Below are 22822 nucleotides of genomic sequence, written 5' to 3'. Positions count from 1 at the left end.
GTCCAGTACTCCAGACAACATAAAGAAATAAAAGGCATCCAAACTGCTAAGGAAGAAGTTAAAATCTCACTATTTGCAGATGACAAGATACCATATATAGAAAACCCTAAAGACTTCACCAGAAAACTACTAGAACTGATAAATGAATTCAGTAAAGTCACAAGATACTAAATCAATGGTTCAGAAATCTGTTGCATTCCTATACGCCAATAATGATACAGCAGAAGGATAAATTAAAAAAACAATCCCATCTACAACTGCACCCAAAACAATAAAATATCTAGGAAGAAACTTAACCAAAGAGGTGAAAGACCTGTAATCTGATATCTATAAAACACACTGATGAAAGAAATTGAGGATGACACAATGAAATGGAAAGACGTTACATGCTCATGGATTGGAAGAACAAATATTGTTAAAATGTCCATACTACCCAAAACAACCTACAGATTTTTTTTAAAGATTTTATTTATTTGACAGAGAGAGAGAAGAGAGAGAGCACAAGCAGGGGGAGCAGGAGAGGGAGAAGCAGACTCCTCGCAGAGCAGGGAGCCTGATGTGGGGTTCAATCCCAGGACCCTGAGCCGAATGCAGACTTTTAACCGACTGAGCGACGCAGGTGCCCCACAATCTACAGATTTAATGCAATCCCTATCAAAATACCAACAGCATTTTTCACAGAACTAGAATAAAGAATCCTAAAGTTTGTATGGAACCGCAGAAGACCCCCAAATAGCCAAAGCAATCTTGAAAAAGAAAAGCAAAGCTGGTGGCATCACAATTCCAGACTTCAAGCTCTATTACAAAGCTGTAATCATCAAGACAGTATGGTAGTGGCACAAAAACAGACACACAGAGCAATGCAATAGAATAGAAAACCCAGAAATAAACCCACAATTATATGGTCAATTGATTTTCAACAAAGCAGGAAAGAATATTGAATGGGAAAAAGACAGTCTCTTCAAAAAATGGTGTCAAGAAAACAGGACAGCAACACACAGAAGAATGAAACTGGACCACTTTCTTTCACCATACACAAAAATAAACTGAAAATGGACTAAAGACCTAAATGTGAGACCTAAACCATAAAAATCCTAGGAGAGAGCACAGCCAGTAATGTCTCTGACATCAGCTTTGGCAACATTTTTCTAGATATGTCTCTTGGGACAAGGGAAATAAAAGCAAAAATAAATTATTGGGACTGCACCAAAATAAAAAGCTTATGCACAGCAAAGGAAACAGTCAACAAAACTAAAAGGCAACCTATTGAATGGGAGAAGATATTTGCAAATGTCTTATCAGATAAAGGGTTAGTATCCAAAATATATAAAGAATCTACACAACTCAACACCCAAAACAAATAATCCAATTAAAAAATGGGCAGAAGACATAAACAGACATTTCTCCAAAGAAAGCAATCCAGATGGCCAACAGACACATGAAAAGATGCTCAACATCACTCATCATCAGGGAAATACAAATCAAAACTACTATGAGATATCACCTCATACCTGTCAGAATGGCTAAAATAAAAAACACAAGAAATAACAGGTGCTGGCGAGGATGTGGAGAAAAAAGAACCCTCCTGCACTGTTGGTGGGAATGCAAACTGGTGCAGCCACTGTGGAAAACAGTATTAGGTTCCTCAAAAATTTAAAAATAAAACTACGCTATGATCTAGTAATCACAGTACTGGGTATTTACCCAAAAATACAAACACTAATTCAAAGGGTACATGCACTGCTATGTTTATAGCAGCATTATCAACAATAGCCAAATTAAGGAAGCAGCCCAAGTGTCCATCAATAGATGAGTGGATAAAGAAGAGGTGGTGTGTGTGTGTGTGTGTGTGTGTGTGTGTGTGTGTGTGTGTGTGTGTAATGGAATATTATACAGCCATAAAAAAGAATATAATCTTGCCATTTGCAACATGGATGGAGCTAATGAATATAACGCTAAGTGAAATAAGTCGGAGAAAGAAAAATACCATTTGATTTCACTCATATGTGGAATTTAAGAAACAAGAGAGAGAGACAAACCAAGAAACAGACTCTGAACTATAGAGAACACACTGCTGGTTACCAGAGGGGAGGGGGGTGGAGGGGTGGGTGAAATAGGTGATGGGGATTAAAAGCACACTTACCATGAACACTGGGTGATGTTGGAAGTGTTGAATCACTATATTGTACACCAGAAACAAATATAATGGTGTATGTTAACTATATTGGAATTAAAATTTTAAAACTAATTTTAAAAAGATATAAACATATCTTTAAAAGATATCTTATATATATAAAAGATATGATATATAAAAGATATATTTAAGTTTACAACTTAAACAAACACAAAAAACAAAAAGGATTGTAGGTAGATCAATGATTTTTTTGTATTGTAAGAAAAATGCTACTCAATTATATCTTGACGTTTCAAGGTCAAAAAGAAATTCTTTCCATATGGGGTAAATTCACTTCTCTGTCCCCATGACAGCTTCAGCTTTGTGGTGTAAGATCAGTTTTGAAGAAATGGGGTGATGTGCTGAATTTGCATCAAAGGGAGAATGGTGAAAAGCCAAGGCTGGGGGTGGGGGGTGGCCCACCCACACTCCATGGCCCATATTTATTGAGCTTCTGAGTGCCAGACCCTGTATGAGGTCCCAGGAATACTGCCCTACAGAGGTACCTGACTTAGGTCTCTAAGGGAAGATACAGGGAATGAAGACTATACCTAGGTGCCAAACTTACATACTGACAGACTGGAGCTGCTGCAAAACCACAGGTTTTTGCAGAGCTGGGGAGGCTGCCCTGTCCCAGGAGGCATTTTTCTGGCTCTAATGTTCTATGGAGCAAGGAGTCAATGAATTAATAAAAGTGTGATCACAAGAACTTCAGAACCTGTTATGTGCCGGTCACAGGCTTGACAAGGCAACATGTTCCCTGCTTTATGTTACATTAAATTGTCAAAGTTAGAGAATAAAATAAAAGAAACACAAAGTGTACATAAAGAGGATAAAGGAAACAAGAAAAAAGAAATAAATATGTTTGTGGGGAGCGAAGACCCTACTTTGTAGGAGGATTAGATAACAGCTTTTCTGAAGGGGGAGACATTTAAGCTGAGAAGTGAGAGCCACACGATGAGAAAGAGCTGACCTTGCAAAAAGCAGAGACAGTGTTAACTGGCATAAGAGAGAGCGTGTGCAAAGGGCCTGAGACAGGAAACCCTATTGATGTTCCAAGAACTGAAAGAAGACCGGTGAGGCTGCGGTGTGGTGAAAAGTGAGAGAAGGCGCTTAAATCGCTTAAATCTTGTATCACAGAGTTGGGTGAGGTCCATGGCAGAGGAGTAGGCGAGTCCACAGATTTGGCTGCCCAGGGCGACCCTAGAGTCAGAACAGGATGGAAACCTCGAGCAAAGGCGAAGGCCTGCTTGGGGGCGCTCAAGTCCCTCCTCCACCCGCACCCCTAACTCCCAGCCCTCCGCGGATCAGCTGTGGGGATTTCTCCGCGGTTCGCCCTCCAGTCCTTGTGCGGAGACGGGAGTCCCAGCCCTGGCTAGCCCAGGGCCCCAAGCCGATGCCTGGGTGGAGAATGCCTTCCTCCCACCTCTGGGCTCCCACCTACGGGGCAGGCTGGCTGTCGCCGCAGCGCCCGAGGTCGGAAGCGCGGCCAGCTGTCACGCCTTCAGTCCCCGCAGTCCGGGCGGTCCTGGAGGCCGTGCTCTTGCTCCGCCCCAGAACCCCATCCTCGGCTTTTCTCAGCCGAAGCGAGGGGTCACCCCCGCCAACACACCCGCGCGCGCGCGCGGGGTCTGGGGCCCGAGCCTCGGGCCGTCTCTGCCTGCAGAGAGCGGAGAACCGGGCCCCGGCCTGGAAAAAGCGCCCCAGTGCCAGGCTTTCCTCCTGTGCGTCCGCAGCCATCTGTTGACCAGGGCAGGCCTACCTGCCCCCACCTCCTTTTCTTCTTACTACGAGGTCTTGCTGGGACCCACGGCCCATGGAAAAGGGGAGAAGGCAGCCCAAGAAATGCTGGGTAAAGCTCAGCGCGCGCACCCACAAACTGCTGGGCTCGGGCGCCCGCACCCGTCAGTAAACCCGAGGGCGTACGTCGTTGGGATGCCACGGAACCCTCTGGAATCTCAGGGTGCCCCTACTGGGAGAACGTCGGAGTTGCGAGGCACTTTCAGAGGCGGATTCACTTAAAGAACCAGCTCCCCGACGGCAGGTCAGGGCTCATCGTGGGGCGCCGATTACTGCCCTTCGGAATACTTCCTCCGGGAAGCTGTCCTACCCACAGCACCGAACGATCCGAGAACAGATCCGAGAAGAAGCGTGGGCTAGCGGGGTCCACGTTGGCCGTCAGCAATACCGGGGAGGAGCTCGACTGCCACCAGAAAAGGCGGAGCCGCAGGGACTGTGCAGACCCCGCCTCGAGGCTCGGCCGCTGGCTGGCTTCTCTGCAGCCACCCGCGCCCGCGGCTGCTCCCGAGCGGCTGGTGGCGCGGCGCGTACTTCCCCGCGCTTTCCCCGTCCCAAGAAAGCCTGTTGACCGTTCCGTCCCTCCTACCTGTTCCTGTAACTCTTTGTCCCTCTGTGCGCCAAGTGTCGTCCCCCCCCCCACCCCCGCGCAGAGGACTGTATCTGCTCCGAGGGGACGCAGTTGTGCTACTCTTCCTTCTCCGCAGGGCGCAGGCGGTTACGCTTGACTCCCAGCGCGCAGAGCCTGGAGTGCAGTCTCCCTCTGGGCCCTGTTCTGCGTGCTTCTTACCTCCTCAGAGTTGGATGCAAGAGTCCTTGCGGGGCGAGAGTAAAGGAGTGATGGGAGCAGCCTGGATGCGGGAAGGCGGCACCCTTAGCAGGGCTTAGGGCACTATGCACATGGACCTCTGCAGCCGCTTTCTAGCTGTGTGGCCAGCGTCGGGCACCTTACTGGGAGCTCATGTCAGCAAGACATGAGCTGTTGGACGTAAAGTGCTTAGAACGGTACGGCTCCAGATGACGTCCATTAGCTATGACAGTAATGGTCATTATTACAGTCTGGACTCATTGGAAGAACCAGATGCATTTACAGACAATTTACTCAACCTAGGTACCCATACTTCCGGTGTCCTAGGCTGGGTTACAAAGGAAAAGAGGCCCCTAAGAACAAAAAGTGAAAACGTATTCTTTCCCATGTTAACTCCACCAGAAAATGGAAATCCTGTCTAACTTCCCACCCGCAGACCATCACCTTCTATATTTCTCTGATTCCAAGTCTTCTAATTCACTGGCTCCCGTGACTTTTTCACTTTTTATCACTCCTCTCATAAACTTTTTTAAAAAAAGTGGACTGTATGGGGCGCCTGGGTGGCTCAGCTGGTTAAGCGACTGCCTTCGGCTCAGGTCATGATCCTGGAGTCCCGGGATCGAGTCCCACATCGGGCTTCCTGCTCAGCAGGGAGTCTGCTCCTCCCTCTGACCCTCTTCCCTCTCGTGCTCTCTGTCTCTCATTCTCTCTCTCTCAAATAAATAAATAAAATCTTTAAAAAAAAAAGTGGACTGTATAAGCTGCACATATTTAAAGTATACAATTTGATAAGCTTTGACATATGTACACGCCTGTGAAATCATCACTATGGTCAAGATAATGAAGGAATCTACCACCTCCAAGAGCTTTCTTGTGTCCCCCTTCTCTCCCAGGCAACCACTGATCTTTTTGTCACTACAGCTTAGTTTGCGCTTTCTAGAATATTATACAAATGGAATCATACAGTATGCACTTTTTTGTCTAGTTCCCTTTACTCAGCATAAATATTTTGCTATTTATTCATGTTCATGTATCTCAATATGGACGTTCAGTTTTCATTGCTAAGTCATGTTCCATTGTATAGCTGTACCACAATTTGTAAATCTGTTCAAATCCATTCACCTGTTCGTGGGCATTTCAGTTGTTTCTAGTTATTGGCTATTACAAATAAAACTGCCACGAACATTCATGGCACAAGATTCTATATGGATGTATATTTCTTTTTCTCTTGGGTAAATACCTAGTAATGGAATAACTAGATCATATGGTAAGTAGTGTTTAACTCTCTAAACCACTGCCAAAATGTTTTCCAAAGTGGGTGTGTCATTTCACATTCCCAGCAGCATTGTATGAGAGTTTCAGTTTCTCCACATCCTCACCAACACTTAGTGTGGTCAGTCTTTTAATTTGTATTTCCTTATTGACTCCTTATTGACTACAGATGTTGAGCATCTTTTCACATGCTTTATTTTGCCATTAGTATATCTTGTTTTTTCTTGGTAAAGTATCTGTTCAAATCTTCCCCATTTAAAAAATTGTGTTTTCTTATTACTAAGTTTATAGTTATTTAATTATTCTAGACACAAGTCCTTTATCAGATATATGATTTGCAAATTTTTTCCCAGTCTATGACTTGTCTTTTCACTCTCTTAACAATGACTTCAAATAGCAGAAATGTTTAACTAAAAAAAAAAGAAATGTTTAACTTCAATAAATTCAAATTTGTCTGTTCTTTCTTTTATGGATATTTTGATGTCATATCTAAGAAATCTTTGCCTAACCCATGGTCACAAAGATTTTCTCCTGTGCTTTCTTCTACAAGTTTTAAATTTTTAGGTTTTACATTTTACATTTAGGCCTATGATCCATTTTGCGTTAAATTTTATATATGGTGCATTAAATTTTATATATGGTGCAAAGATTGAATTCTTTTCTTCCTTTTTTTTTTTTTTTGCATGTGGATATCCAATATTTACAGCCCCTTCTGTCACATTGCCTTTGCATCTCATCAAAAATCAGTTGTCCAGGGGCCCCTGGGTGGCTTGGTCAGTTAAACGTCTGACTTATGATTTTTGGCTCAGTTCGTGATCTCCAGGTCATGGGATCCAACCCTGTACTGGGCTCAGTGCTCAGCATAGGATAGGCTTGGAATTCTCTCTCCTTCTCCCTCCGCCCCTCCCCCTGCTTGTGCTCTCTATATGCATAAATAAATAAATAAATAAAATCTTTAAAGAAAAAAATTAGTTGTCCATATATATGTGTGTGTTTATTTCTGAAACTCTATTCTGGTCTACCTTTACACCGATATCACACCATCTTGATTACTATAGCTTTATAAGACTTGAAATCAAGTAGGGTTAGTTCTCCAAATTTGTTGTTTCTCAAAGTTGTTTTGACTATTCTAGGTCCTTTGCATTTCCACATGAATTTTATTTGTTTGTTTGCTTGTTTGTTGGTTTTATTTTATCTGTTCCCCCGACACACTTCCCCTCTGGCAACCATCAGTATGTTCTCCATATTTAAGAGTCTGTTTATTTTGCTTGTTTGCTCATTTGCTTTTTTCTTTTTTAGATTCCACATATAAGTGAAATCAGATGATATTTGTTTTTCTCTGTCTGGCTTATTTCACTTAGCATAATACCCTCCAGGTCCATTCCTGTTGTAGCAAATGGCAAGATCTCATTCTCTTTTGTCACTGAGTAATACTCCATAATATATATGTACTACATCTTCTTTATCCATTTATCTATCGATGGACACCTGGGTTGCTTCTATATCCTGGCAACTGTAAACAATGCTGCAAAAAATGTAGGAGTGCATATATATTTTAGAATTCACGGTTTTATTTTCTTTGGGTAAACACCCAGTAGTGGAATTACTAGATGATATGGTATTTCCATTTTTTTAAGATTTTATTTATTTATTTGAGACAGTGGGGATGGGGAGAACAGAGGGAGAGAATCCCAAGCAGACTCCCCGCTGAGCACGAAGCCCAATGCAGGGCTTGATCTCACGACCCGTGAGATCATGACCTGAAATGGAAACCAAGAGTTGGAGCCTTACCAACTGAGCCACTCACGCGCCCTATAGTAGTTCTATTTTTAATTTTTTGAGGAAACTCCACATTGCTTTCCACAGTGGTCACACTAATTTTCATTTCCACCAACAGTGTACAAGGGTTCCTTCTTCTCCACAGCCTCACCAACACCTGTTATTTCTTATCTTTTTGATTCTTGCCATTCTGACTGGTGTGAGGTGATATCTGACTGTGGTTTTGATTCCACATGAGTTTTAGAATCAGCTCCTCAATATCTATTTTTTGAAAAAGGCCGATGGGACAACAGTTCTGCTTTAATGCTTGTTTTGATAACTTGAATTTGTTCCAACACAATTGATATATTAGGGAATAATATGAACATAACTTGGGTGCAATTTCTTCTGCAAGAAGCACTAGGGGAATGTCAACAGCTGCCCGCCAGCTGAGAATAAGGCTATGAAGGAGCTCCAACTTGCTGGCATTCACCATGTTTGTCACTGTTGGTTTGTTTGTTTGTTTTTGTTTTTTCACTGTTGGTTTTTAAGACTATGCAGTGCTAGAGAGAGGGGATGGGAACATGGCCAGTTAAAATCCCACAATGCTCACTGCTCTTATCAAGAGTCGGCTGTTTTTTCTTGAATAAACACTCCCTAGGTTGCTGCAAACCTTTGGTTAATTTCCAGAGTTACGAAAAAGTTGCTTCTGATAATTTTTGCCAGTTTCTCATTGCTTTTATGGAGGAGAGAATTTTCAGAGGTCCTTACGGCACCATTTTCATTGACATCACTTCCTCCCTTCACATCAGCTTTCCTTCACAGCCAGCCCTGGTGCCATGGTCCAGACACCAGCGGCTGCCTCATGTTCTCGTGTCCCTCTCACCTTTCTCTCTTCTGTCATACTCTTTACTGCAGGATCCCCGTCCTGATCACACCTGGTTGCCTTCTTACTCCAAGCCTGCATATAAGAAACTGAATTTTGCTGGAGAAAACCATAAAACCTTACTCAAGTGAACATTCCACAAAAGCAGACAGTCTTACTATAATTAATCAATACTTTCCCACTCCTAAAGAGAAGTAGAGAAATGGGTATTGATTCCTAATTTTTCAGTTCCCATGCAGTATCACAGATATATGTGTCTCATTTCCTGCCCTCAGATGCTGATGAGATTAACTGTTTTATCCTTATTGTCTGTTGAATTGTTCTCCACACTCTTGCCAATTATTTTAGTTTGCATTCTTTAATTAATAATGAATAATAATTTCTTCAGGTTGAATGCTTCCTTTTTAGTAAATTGCTCGCTAATGTCCTAAATCCTTTAATAAATTGCTTGTTTATGTCCATTTTCCATCAAGGTATTTTTTTCCAAGATTTTATTTTTAAGTGGGGTGCCTGGATGACTCAGTTGGCTAAGCGTTTGACTCTTGGTTTCGGCTCAGGTCATGATCTCATGGGTCATGGGATCAAGCCACATGTGGGGCTCTTCACTCAGCAGGGAGTCTGCTTGAAGATTCCCTCTGCCACTCCCCCCACTCGCTCTCTCTCTCTCTAAAATAAATCTCAAAAAAAAAAGATTTTATTTTTAAGTTGTCTCTACACCCAACATGGGGCTAGAACTCAGGACCCAGAGAGGAAGAGTCACAAGTCCTACCAACTGAGCCAGCCAGGCACCCCAAGGTATGTATTATTTTTCTTGTTGTCATATATGTTGCAAATCAACAAGTGTGTGTGTGTGTGTGTGTGTGTGTGTGTGTGTTTTACTTTGGAACCGAAAGCAAATACTATTGGTCAGAATTGGTGTTTCTTAATGACATTTAAACAACACAACTCATAATATCCTATACCTCTTTGTATCCCAATGAGCTAAAACATAAAGGAGGCTCAAAATCTACTGTGGATGATGACTCAAATGATACAAGAATATCTTGGAGCAAAAGGTCCCTAATTCCCAAAGGCTGCTTTCTAGAGAAGCCAGCCTGGCAAATGCTTGACATAGTCTTGTAGAATTTAAGAACCAGAAGAAAGTTGAGGTGATGATATATTTCATTCTGGACAATTTAAGAAAATTTAAGGGGCGCCTGTGTGGCTTAGTCAGTGAAGCGTCCAACTCTTGATTTTGGCTCAGATCATGGTCTCAGGGTCGTGAGATTGAGCCCCATGTTGGGCTCTACCCTGAGCATGGAGCCTGCTTAAGATTCTCTCTCTCCCTCTCCTTCTACCCCTCCCCCTACCACTCTCACATGCTCTCTCTGTCTCTCTCTAAAAAAACAAAAAAAGAAAAGAAAAATTTAAGATAATTTTTAAAATTACATTAAGAAATTTAAGAAAAGGATGACCAGCTAAAGAAAGTGTAGGGAATAATAAAGTTTCCAGGTAAAAAAAGATCTTGAGAAAATTTTATTCCAACCTATCATTTATTAAATGAGCCCCAGAAAAAGGAAATGACTAGTCAAAGATACACATCTAGTTAGAATCTCACTAGTTATTCATGAAGTGAATGGACTTCAAACTGCAAAGTTAGACTCCAGTCTGGAAAGATGAAAGCCAAATGAACATAGGATGCAGATAGGGTAAATGTAGATACCTCTTTTTTTTTTAAGATTTTATTTATTTATTTGATAGAGAGAGACAGCAAGAAAGGGAACACAAGCAGGGGGAGTGGGAGAGGGAGAAGCAGGCTTCCTGCCGAGCAAGGAGCCCGATGAGGGGCTCGATCCCAGGACCCTGGGATCATGACCTGAGCTGAAGGCAGACGCTTAACAACTGAGCCACCCAGGCGCCCCCGGATGTAGATGCTTCTTAAGACTGAAGCGTTTAAATTTGAGATCAACCAATGAAATACTACTTATATGTTTATTAGGCTACTGCCTAAGAAAAGTTAGGAATACTTAACACACATGCACATAGATATTTGATTACCATTTTAAACAAAATGGAAGAATAAACCATACAATTTGTACAAATGTTATCTATGAGGGAGAAGGGAGTAGCATGGAGAGTACAGTAAAAAACAAACAGACCTCTTTGAATATACCTTGTTGTATAGATCTGATTTTATGTAAGTATTTTACATAATCATAAAAGAAAAGTAAAAATTATTCTCTAAAACAGTGAAATAAAACAAATGAATTCAACTGTACATTGAATTGGTGGCATAACCACACAAAGGAACTATTCTAAGTATCTTTAAAACAAGTAATTCAGGTATATATCCCCAGTGGGGTGTAACCCAAGGACAAAAACTCTGCAAAAAATGGGGCACCTGGGTGGCTCAGTCGCTAAGCGTCTGCCTTTGGTTCAGGTCATGACCCCAGGGTCCTGGGATGGAGCCCCGCGTCGGGCTCCCTGCTCAGTGGGGAGCCTGCTTGTCCCTCTCCCACTCCCCCTGCTTGTGTTCTCTCTCTGTCAAATAAATAAATAAAATCCTTAAAAAAAAAAAACCTCTGCAAAAAATATATTTTTAATTGTTTTTAGTAATCATATCAGTACTGGTATTGGTATTATTTTTCAGAAGCTACTGTGTAGGTAGTGTCAGGTAAAACAAGTAATCATATTGGTGTTGTCAAAAACACTGGAATTTGGAGCATGAGAGAAAGGAGATTGTAAGGAGATGTAAAACCAATGGGGTCAATAAAAACACTGAAGTTCTGAATTGTGACTGGAACATCAGTATGCACTCAATGTATTTTATGTTACTGAAAAGGCTTGGAAATGATGACCAGTCCAGCAGCAATGAACACTTTAAGAGCCCAGATTGTGGTGTTATAAATACTTTTATCTGCTAAAAGCGATTACAGCTCCTTTGAGAAATGACTGATTCCAGGTCTGGGGCAGAAGATGTTCAAAATTTCCTGGAACATCTTGTCATGCCAGAAAGCGGAGAAGCCATCAGAGTACTAGGGTTGTATCAAAAGATCTCAGAAACTAATTTGAATTGGTTCCTACAGGTCAAAGATGGGACATTTTTAACATCAATAAGGGTGATGTTTGCAGTGGACTAAAACACATAAAATAGGTTTAAACCCATACATTCATAACACTTTTTAAAATATCTCATCAATCACCTTTAGAGAATGCTAGTATAATAACTCATTGATTTAAAAACTGGTAAATGGGGCGCCTGGGTGGCTCAGTCGTTAAGCGTCTGCCTTCGGCTCAGGTCATGATCCCGGGGTCCTGGGATCGAGTCCCACATCGGGCTCCCTGCTCGGCAGGAAGTCTGCTTCTCCCTCTCCCACTCCCCCTGCTTGTGTTCCTGCTCTCGCTGTCTCTCTCTGTCCAATAAATAAATTAAAAAAAAATAAAAAATAATAAAAAAAATAATAATAAAAAAATAAAAACTGGTAAATGGCGGGACAGAATCAAGCATTAATTCTGCCTTTCCTATATAAAATGCAGCTCAGATTCATCAAATCACAGTGAGAGGAAATTCCTATTTAAAAAAGTATTCTAGCTAAAAAATGAATAAATAATGTTAGACTTAGAATATCACCATTCTGCAATACTAATGAATTAATGAAGCTAGGCAATGATCATCAATAACTACTAACATCACAGAAAAACAGCTAGTATCATATGCTTCTTGATGAAACATACCACCACCATCTATGATGTGACCTTACTAAGACAAGGAATAATAACAATAAACCAGAATCTGATCAAGTCTCTAGTCTTAATTCTCATTTGCAAGTCAGTGGGATCTCCACTAGGGCCAGGGCCAAAATACCTGCACATGACTCCCAGTGAGCCTGCTTGGATTGTTCACAGACCAGTGGCTTGGGTTCCAAAAGCAAAAATCCTAGAGATTGAGAAAACCTGGTTGAATAAATTCTATTTTCATGCTAACACACCTTCAACAGTGGTTAAAACGTACCACCCATATGCACTGAGTGTTCCACAAAAGTTCTTCTGACATTGAGGCTAGAAGCCCTTAAAAGCTAAGGACAAAAAGAGTCTTCCGAAGACCTAAGAGAAGAACCTGCATCTGTGAGGAAACACAGGGAATCAAGATAAATCCAAATGTAAGCAACAGGAACGGGCTCCACTTGTTCCATGAACTTGCTTGAAATCCTTCTCACTTATGAGACCTGTAGACAGAGGCTCCGCCTCCTATCCTAAGAATTACAATCTATGGGAAAGGTACTATTTATTTTCCAGGCAGTAACCCACTAGTCTTGGCAGACAGGCTTTGGGATCTGAAGCCCAACCCCATGAGGCTGATCACTTGTCTGCATGCTTTGTAAGAACGGTCTTCATGGAATGCAAGGAAGCTTGCATTGTATTTGCTCAAATCCTTGTGCTAAACCCAGCACAAACAGAGCTCAATTCATCACCAGTGTGTGATAATGTGTATAAAGTGTTGCCAATCAGGGATACCAATACTTTGGGATCCAAAGTTTTATTGGGGGTCAGTCACATAGGCGTGCAGTGCCCGTGTAACTGACCTTAACCAGTCAATCTCCAGCCCCCAGAGGTCAAACATGTCTCAAGATCTTGGGCATACAAAGCCACTTTTATCAAGCAGGATACTCCAAGGGCTCAGAGTTCATTTCCCAGGAACCAGTCAAGGACCAGTCCCAAAGACTTTTGAGATGTACACATTTGAGCAAGCAAGTCCTCTTGAGTTAACCACTTACTGACACTCATTTAGCACATATTACATGTCACCCTTTTTTTTTAAAGACAGTATTTATTTATTTGAGAGAGAGAAAGAGAGCAGGGTTGGGATGGGAAGGGAGAGGAAGAAGCAGATTCCCCGTGGTGCAGGGACCCCAATGCTGGACTCGATCCCAGGACCCTGGGATCATGACCTGAGCTGAAGGCAGATGATTAAACAACTCAGCCACCCAGGTGCCCTATGTCACCTTTTATTCTTTTTTTTTAAAGATTATATTTATTTATTTGAGAGAGAGAGAATGAGAGATAGAGAGCACGAGAGGGAAGAGGGTCAGAGGGAGAAGCAGACTCCCTGCCGAGCAGGGAGCCCGATGCGGGACTCGATCCCGGGACTCCAGGATCGTGACCTGAGCCGAAAGCAGTCGCTTAACCAACTGAGCCACCCAGGCGCCCACCTTTTATTCTTTTTTTATTAAAGATTTTATTTATTTATTTGAGAGATAGAGAACAGGAGAGGGAAGAGGGTCAGAGGGAGAAGCAGACTCCCTGCTGAGCAGGGAGCCCGATGTGGGACTCGATCCCGGGACTCCAGGATCATGGCCTGAGCTGAAGGCAGTCACTTAACCAACTGAGCCACCCAGGCGCCCTATTCTTAATGACATTTTTACCATGTAGGTTGTGTCTCCCCAGCTAGGGTGGAGGCCACCATAAGAGAAGCAGCTGTCATACCTTTTAGTATCTTGGGGGCTTGCAGAATTCCATATGTTAGCAGATAGATGCCCAATAAATAATCATATTTTACAATCATGCCAGTGGCCCTTGCTCAGGTTGCTCCGTGCCTAGGATATCCTTCTAGCTCCCTTCTACCTATTATCATTACTTCTAGCTATCCGTCAGTACCCAAACCAATTTGTAGTTCCTTGTGAGATCTTCCCCAACCGTTCTGGCCCACATTAATGTTTTTCTTCTCTAAATTCTTGACATATTTCCTGTCCAGATAATCTATGTGACTTTTTATTATATTCAACCTCGAAATGTTACTTAGCTTTCATAGAACTAAGGCTCTTCTCCCAACTAGACTCTAAGCTTCTAGAGAAAAAGGACTGGATTGTACCTGGTTTTTTGCCTTCCCTTTGGCACCCCGATGCTATGATCTGAATGTTCCTGTCCCCTCAGAAGTCATATGTTGAAACCTAATCTCCAATGTGATGGTGTTTCGATGTGGTTAGATCATGGAGGCAGGGCCCTCATGAATGGGATTAGTGTCCTTGTAAAAGAAGCCCTAGGGAGACCCCCTGCTTCTTCCACCATGTGACGTTACAGTTACAGGATGCTGTTTATGAACCAGGAGGAGGGCCTTCACCAGACACTGGATTTGTTGGTATTTTGGTGTAGCAGCCTAAACAAACTAAGGCACCAGATCAGGGCCTTAATATAGTAGCTGTTAAATAATTATGAGATGGTCACTGAAGATAGACATTCCCTTCTTCTCTGGGCCTTTTTAACCTCTCTCTGCTGAGGCCAAACCAATGCTTCATAAACAGGTGGAAAGAGAGAATGCTTTGCAGAAAAATGAATTGTAGCAATGAATACTCAGCACAGAGTTTTTGCAAAGACTAAAGCTTTTTATTCTGACCGGGAGTCATCAATTTTCTGCAGCTGCTACTCTGAGCCCTTGGTGGAGAGGACAGCCTCATTGATGCTCTGAGTGATATAATCTATGTTGCAGGCATTGATACAGGTGAAGTTGATCCGACCATTCTTGGGGAGGTAGATATGCTTTTTCTTGACCAGGTATTCCACCTGTTGGGCTGGTGATCATCCCAGGGTCTGAGATACTAACTCCCTTCTAGCCCAGGGTGGATTACAGGTGATAGGAAGTGCCAGCATTTCTGGGGATCCAGAAGGGTCTTTAAAGCAACTCTACTTCCCTCGAATCAAACAGCTAGGGACTGGTCACCTAGTCAGTGAAGCTTAATGCTCAAATACAATCCCAAGGTCAGAAAAGGGGGAGCTACCCCCTCCTAGACACTTACAGTTGAGTCCAAGATAACTATGGGGCCCATTCTGGTCTGTGATATGATCCCAGGAACCAGGGGTTCCCAGGAGCCGGAGCTTCTCCTTCACCTTTTCCTTGATCAGCATGATGTTCTCTACAAGCCCTTTCAGGCTCTGCTTCCTGCCAAAAAAAAAGACAGCAAGAAATTAAAGTATGAGGTTTCCCTGCTGTCAAGCTCCTCATTGCCACTGCACGCTTCTTGCCTTCAAAAGCCCCAAGGATAGTGCCTGAGGGCACACTGGTGGAGCCCAGGATCTGGTTACAAGTGGGAAAGTAGTTTCAGCCCATATTAATTTAAGCAAGCCAAGCAGGCTTGTAGGCAGATTTTGACAGAGTAGCAAGCCCTTGATGCTGCCTAATCTCCTGCAATCTGGAAGACTTCAAATAATTCATTGGCCTGTGTCCAAAAAGAATGTCCTTTTGCCCACTCCCCCAAGGTGTTGGTACACAATGAGTCCTCAGCAAATGTTGATGAATGAATGGAGTCAAAGAGGCAACTGGGCAGGAAGAATCCTGTGAATGGGCAAGTCTATATGTATGTCTAGAGGCTCTGCCATCCCTTCCCGCCCCCACCCTTTGCCCTTACCATTCTTCCTGAAGAGCAGGATTACAGAGGACAGAGGTGATAATGCGAGCCCCCATAGTAGGAGGGTTTAGCCACAGGGCCTGGGTGAGTTTCATCAGTTGGGAGAGGACACATAGCAGGAGCTGGTTGTTGAGTGCTACCACGACCAGGATCCCAACTCCTTCATCTGCAGCATTGGGACAGACAGCCCCTCAGTCTCCTTCTCCATTACCAGGGCCTTCCCTGATGACTTTACTTCCAACCTTGCAGAAGAGAGGGTTGGACTACCGGGCCCCCCCTCCCAGCCCAGCCGAGCAGGTATCCAGATCCCAGGAAGTTTCCAGAGGCTCTTCTTCCAGAAAAAAGTAGCTATAAGTGTCTGAAAGATGGGGGACAGCCGGGTGGCTCAGGCGGTTGGGTGTCTGCCTTCGGCTCAGGTCATGATCCCAGGGTCCTGGAATCGAGTCCTGCATCAGGCTCCCTGTTCAGCGGGATGCCTGCTTCTCTCTCTACCTGCTACTCCCCCTGCTTATGTTCTCTCTCTCTCTCTCTCTGACAAATAAATAAATAAATAATCTAAAAAAATAAAAAATAAATAAAGTGTAGAGTCTCAAAGATGGGAAGCACTTAAAAGATCACTCAGCCCTCCCCCTCATCTTATAGCTGAGGAAAGAGAGGCCCAAAGGGGCAAAATGATTTAGCTGGAGTCAGTCTTGGGGCACCTGGTTGGCTCAGTGAGGTGAGTCAAATCTGACTCTTGATTTCAGCTCAGGTCATGATCTCAGGGTCATGATATCAAGCCCCCTGAGTTTCTCTCTCTCCCTCTCCCTCTACCTCTCCTCCCTCTCTCCCTCTCTAAAAATAAATAAATAAATAGATAGATAGATAGATAAATAAATAAATAAATAAGTAAATAAATAAATAAAATTTAAAAAAAGAACTGGAGTCAGTTTTAGTAGCTAGTTTTAGGAACTGAGCTGAGACAATACCGCAGAACCTGACTCGTAGCCCAGTGCTCTTCCCTTCTGCCTCCATGGTACTCTCTCTGGAGGCCTTGGCTCTCTCCAGAGGGTAGGAGATATCAAGCACATCGCTTCTGCCATGGCTAAGGCATCACTTCAGCACAAGGCCTTCCCCTCCCCTTTGGCCCATTCCATACCATAGATGCCAAAAGTCTTGGACAGAGACTGGCTGCAGAAGAACTCAAAGCCTTGAGACACAAAGTACTCTAAGAATCCAGTATCTTCTTCCAAGTCCCCAGTGGATAAACCTTGATTGGGAATGTCAAAAAATGGGAATATCTGCTTGCTCTGTAGGAGAAAGGAGAATGGAAAAAGGATGAAGTTGGTGGAGGAGATGGTAGATGGCAAGAGGGAGGAAAGTCCAGCGGATGTTGGGCTCACCTTCATGTTGGCCATCAACCTTGCCCACTGACTTTGTGTCAAGTTGCAGTCACCAATGTTCCCAATCACAAAGATACAGCCATGTGGGGCCTGCTGCAGGTAGACACTGTCTCATCAGGCACTTCCCCTACCAAGTGGGAGTGGCACTAGGGCATATGGAGGAGAATTCCTCCTCCATGTTGGTTCCTACTAGAGGGCCAGGCAAATCCAAGCCCAGAAAAGGCCTTTCATGACAACAGGGGTGGAGAGGACGAAAGGAAAATAAAACTGTAATCAGGTCTGGGGAGAAGTTTCTGAGAGGGGCCCCTCTACCTCCACCACATCGAGGAGCACGTTGGAGTCCACGCACAGCTGCTTGGAGTCCCAGAAGGAGTATTCACAGACTGTAAAGCCCATGTCCTGGAAGACGAGTCCATAGGGTTCTGTGGGAACACAGCCCCCCTCCCGCTGGTACTGAGGAAATGGAGGCAGACATGCCAGGGAATGGGTCTGAGGGTCACTGGCAGAAGGTGGGACAGTAACAGGAAAGCACAAGCATACTTGGCTTGTCTACCATCTTGCTCATGACAGAGAGTGAGAAGGGCAACAGTGAAGATTGCAAATGGGGTGGGACTCAGGAACAGGAGAGAGGGATCTTCTGTCACCCCCATTTTGCATAAAAACTCACCTTTTTGGGAAGAAATAATGTAAACTATTTGAGAATCCTTACACCAGATTTTGAGGAACTGGGCCCCAAGTTGGAAGGCTCCATTGTCACCAACAGTGTGCACACCCCCTACCTGCCAACAGAAAATAAACAGAAAGAACTCTTTAAAAGAGTAATAATGATGCTGTTACTGCCTCAGGTTCAGATGATTACTTCCTGGAAAGAACTTGTACATCAGCAGTGTGGGCTGATGCAAAGAACAGTGGCTCCAGGTTCGGATCCTGGCTCTGTCCCCCACTGACCAAGTCTCTGGACTCTGAGTCTCACAGTCCTCTCTGTCAATGCCAGGAAGCCCTCCAACGCCCCTTTCTGGTTAAGGACTATGCAGCCCCAGAGCTCCGCTCCCCTAGTCCGGGTGAGTCAGCAAAGGGCCCTTCATCTCACCCTGTTCTCCACAATGGCTTGGCTGTGCTTTCCAAAGAGGAGCTTCAAGGAGGCCTCAGTGAATGATTTCATGCCCTTCACGGGCACATACTCGTAGTTCAGAGAGGGATCATACGCGATCTGCAGTCGGATCTTGGGCACCACGGAAGACACCCAGGGATGGCCCTCGCTGGTCATGCAGACTGTGAGGGAAGCCGCAGAGGGAGCCCTGGATGCCCAGGCTCAGGGCTTCTGAGTCAGGGCTCTGCAGACAGCCCGCAAACAATTCATCGGGCCCAGCTTTCTTGGGGCTTTGGAAAGTTGCCTAGGAAAAGACAGCTTTCTTTTTTTTTTTCTTCCCCTTTATAAAAACAATGTGCTGAGTGAATGTGTATAATTTTTGTCTTTTTAAAGAAGACAGCCGAAGCTTATGCCATTTTTTTAAACCCTGTGTCATTTTAAAGGGCAAACATGGCATACGACGTGGGAGTTCTAGACCCATGAGGCTAAACAAAGGTAACCCCAACTTTCACAGTGGCGAGGACTGGCTGCATTTCAGAAGGGTCAGTTTAGGGAATGATGCTCAGTTCAGGAACAGAAGAGGAAGGCGGGGGGAGAGGAAGAGGCTGAAGAAAGTAGCGTGCCCCTGCAGACCCCGAAGCATTGAGCTGGAGGAGAAGGCATAGCTCTTACCAAATCCCCAGAAGCCCTCAGCTAAGGGCAAAGGGCACAGAATGACCCGGGACATTTTTTGCACTTTTCCCCACCAGGCAATTCTGTTAACAAGAACAGAGCTCTCCACTTGCAGAGGCGCGGCTACCTCCCGATTCCTCCGTGACAACGGCAGACTGCTCTCCTAGAGGCAATCAGGATAAGAGTCTTATAACGCTCCAAAACCATAAGGCATCTACCTCTGAAGGCCAGGAAAATCTTGTTAGGACAATTGTCTTGCTTGTAGGTCTTTAACAAGCTGCCTTCTAGCTTCTGGGCTAGGGGCACATCCATGAACACCGAAAGGGTAGGCATCACTGAAATACAAGTACAACCAAGCCTACGCTGTTCCCTGCTCCTGTTCCAAAGCCTTCCTCCAAGCCTGGCCCAGCCAGGCCTGCCTTTTCCCGGAACCCTGGCAGATCCAATGCAGAGGCTCTGGACAACTGGTCACCAGAGCAACAGAACCCTACAATCCCCAGTCTCCGTGGTGGCGATCCCCAAAGCCTATGGGAATATTCCATGAGTGTTGAGGAGGATCCCCTGAGAGAGTGGGCAGAGATGGGGGAGGAGGGAGGGAGGACCTGGAATTCCCCGGCACCTCTCTTTAACTCACTGCCTTCTCTGGCTCCCAGTTGCCCAACCCAAAGTAACAAGGCAGCCTTTGGAAGATAGGGCAAGGCTGGCAGCCCAGGAACAGGGTGCAGAAGTGAAAACCTCAGATCCAGCAGTAATGCAACTTGAGGGATACATTTAAAAAGCTTCTATTTTTGTTTTGTTAAGGGCCCAGATTTTAAAAGGAATAGAAAGAAAGCACTGTTTCCTTCTTTAGTTATTTTAAATAAAGAATCCTATGTTTAAAAACAGGATAAGCTGCAACTCGGCAAGCCAATCTTTCTCTCAGTTCTAGAGCCAAGACTTCTACACTTGTTAACCTATTCAGTGGTGGCCCGGCAGCAAGTGTAGATGGCAGAAATCAAGGGCGCAAAGAGCTGGCCTCTGTAGGATCAGTCTTGCGATTTGCTTTCTTTTTTTATTTTTTTTAAAATAACTTTGTAGGGGGCGCCTGGTGGCTCAGTCGTTAAGCATCTGCCTTTGGCTCAGGTCATGATCTCAGGGTCCTGGGATCGAGCCCCCACATCGGGCTCCCTGCTCAGCGGGAAGCCTGCTTCTCCCTCTCCCTATGCTCCTCCACCTGCCTGTGCTCTCTCTCTCTCGCTGTGTCTCTCTCTGTCAAATAAATAAAATCTTTAAAAAAAATTTTGTTTAAAAAAATAACTTTGTAAGTGATTGCTGTAGATACTGCTGGTGTCTCACGCAGATACCCTTTGCACGGCCCACCCCAAAAAGGTCGAGGCTAGACTTGACCTGGGACCACAACCTTGTAAGGCCCGTTTCCTCTTCACAGTTCTACTTCCTTACGGGTTCCTCCTACATTGTGCTCCCTCTGCAAATCATGAGCCCCAAATCCCCTTCTCAGGCTGTGCTTCCGGGGAAACTGCCTTAAGGCAAATGCTTATGAAAATCATCTCCATAATTGTAGAAAACCTTAAAACCTCAAAAAACTATAATGACCAACACCGATTTGCTACAATCAATCTACAACCACACTTAACATTTTGGTGCACCCCCTTTCAGTTTCTCTTCTATGATGTTTATATTTCAAGACAATTGAAATAAAAATGTACATGTAATCGTCATCATACATTTTTCACTTCACATTTCAGTTGTGAGAATTCTAACACGCGTGCCAATCAGAACTGTTCCTGTTGCAAGTAATAAAAAGCCCAACCCACTAGCTTGAGCAAGAGAGATTTTTTATTGGCTCTATAACTGGGCAGGCCAGGGTACATCTGACTTCAATCGCAGTTCAGTCCCGAGTATCAGCGTGTCAGCAGAGCTCCAGCTTCATTCCCTGTGATTTCCTTGACTCTGCTCTTCTGGATGCTTCAGCTTTGTTCTCCTGCTCTGGGCACAGGAGCAAAAGTGAATGTAGCAAGTGCAAAATGATACCCATTTGAAAGAAATTTACAACGCAGCTCTATTTGCAAATAAACAAAATGCCAATTACTAAAGGCATGTTTGAATTAATAATGGGACATCCATATAATAGAATTCTATGCAGCTGTTAAATGTAGCCCTCTGCGTACAGATGTGGAAAAATCTCCAAGATACCTCCATAAGTAAAAACCAGGGAGGTACAGAATAGAGAGCAAAGTGGAGGAACATTTGCGGGGAGGTATGGGGGGGAATAAAAGATACATTTGCATGTGTATGAATGGAAAATCTCTGGAGGGATACACACCAGTAGCAGTTCTGCCTCTGGAAAGCAGAACTGGGTGGCTGATGGGCAAGGACAGGGAAGAAAACTGACTTGCTTTTCACTGTACGCCATTATGTACTTGGGAAATGCTAAACCAAGCGCACAGATTTCCCATTCAAAAACCGTGTTCATGTTTTTAAAAATGGCTGCAGCCTTTCGGACATTACACCCTTACAGTCCAGAGGAAGGGAGAGCATCTCTTCTCGTACGTCCTTGGAAGAACGAGGACATTTTCTTCCCTGAAGCCCCCAGCCTCCTTTTTCCTTTCTCTTGGCTGCAGTGAGTCACTGGCCCATCTCTGACCTTATCATGGCTGAGGATGGGATACTCTAGTGAGTTTACACCAACTACCTAGAGCTGAGCGTGGGGTGGATCCCTCCCAGACCACACAACTAAGAAAGAACAGAAGCTTTCCCTAAAATAGATCTCAAGTGTTCTTAAAAATGGGAATGGGGGAAGGGATGCTGGGAAGGCAGTCAGCAAGTGTTCACTGCATCATCCATTCTGAAGTCTTAAAAACCACCAGTTTTAATGCCTATTTTTAGGTGTGTTGGCCTTGTACTTCCAAATCCAATAATCATCCAGGGTGGCCGTTGCTGTCTCAGCAGCCATGGGATGCAGGGAATGTTTTTCTCTGGACCTCCCCAGGCTATAGACTATGACACCAGGTGGGCAGTCATCATGGAGGAGTTGGCTGGCTTGGGCCAGAGGCTCTGCCTGGGAGCTGATCAGCTGATAACTGGGGGTGGAATGTTTATGGCCCCAAGTTCCCATCTGTTGACAGCCCAGGTACCAACGTGGTAGCATACTAGTTAACTAGAATAACCTGCCCTTTCCTACACAGTATGGACCACTAGCTGACCTTAGTCTTCCCCAGTTGATCCTGACTATTCTTAAGGTGTTCTTATATGACTTTGGGGAAAATTCTTTCACATTCATCCAGTCCTAGCCTCCTCGTCCACATCTGTTTCTTAGGACATCACTTGGGTGCAGCGTTTTCCACTGCCACAGGTACCAGTGACCATTCTGACAACTACAGGACATCAGTGTGAATGCCGAGGATCCATTCTCTTAAAGCCTCCAAAGCCATAAACTCTCACCTACCAGAGCAGTCAGTACATGTCTATAACCCTCAGAGTGCCCTGAAAATAGTTCCTTCAGGTCTTATCTACCTCCCTCTTGGCCACAGCACTCAGATGTAAGGCCCACCCCCAGCCCCCACCCCCCGCTGTCAACTAGAGCCTCATAGTGGAATGCACAGAGG

The 22822-nt window shown here is 44.3% G+C and overlaps 1 protein-coding gene across 2 annotated transcripts; it reads right to left on the bottom strand.

Annotated features, from left to right (window-relative positions):
• Nucleotides 1–15033: 15033 nt before the first annotated feature.
• On the bottom strand, nt 15034–19639 carry GOT1L1 (glutamic-oxaloacetic transaminase 1 like 1). Of its 2 annotated transcripts, none has more exons than XM_027599783.1 (9): nt 19436–19639; nt 18546–18727; nt 18123–18234; nt 17768–17877; nt 17456–17548; nt 17212–17362; nt 16074–16239; nt 15465–15607; nt 15034–15239 (listed from the first exon to the last, which is right to left on the bottom strand). In XM_027599783.1, the coding sequence occupies exons 1-9, from the start codon at nt 19548–19550 to the stop codon at nt 15091–15093; spliced, it is 1221 nt and encodes a 406-aa protein (XP_027455584.1). In that variant the 5' UTR covers nt 19551–19639; the 3' UTR covers nt 15034–15090. The 2 variants fall into 2 exon arrangements, with proteins under 2 accessions (XP_027455584.1, XP_027455585.1); XM_027599784.1 differs by having other exon boundaries at nt 15044–15231.
• Between the last annotated feature and the right edge of the window lie 3183 nt (nt 19640–22822).

This window comes from Zalophus californianus, chromosome 2, assembly GCF_009762305.2.
Source record: "Zalophus californianus isolate mZalCal1 chromosome 2, mZalCal1.pri.v2, whole genome shotgun sequence".
Taxonomy (NCBI): domain Eukaryota; kingdom Metazoa; phylum Chordata; class Mammalia; order Carnivora; family Otariidae; genus Zalophus; species Zalophus californianus.
The sequence above is the reverse complement of the archived record's forward strand: the minus strand, read 5'-3'. Positions and strand labels throughout refer to the sequence as shown.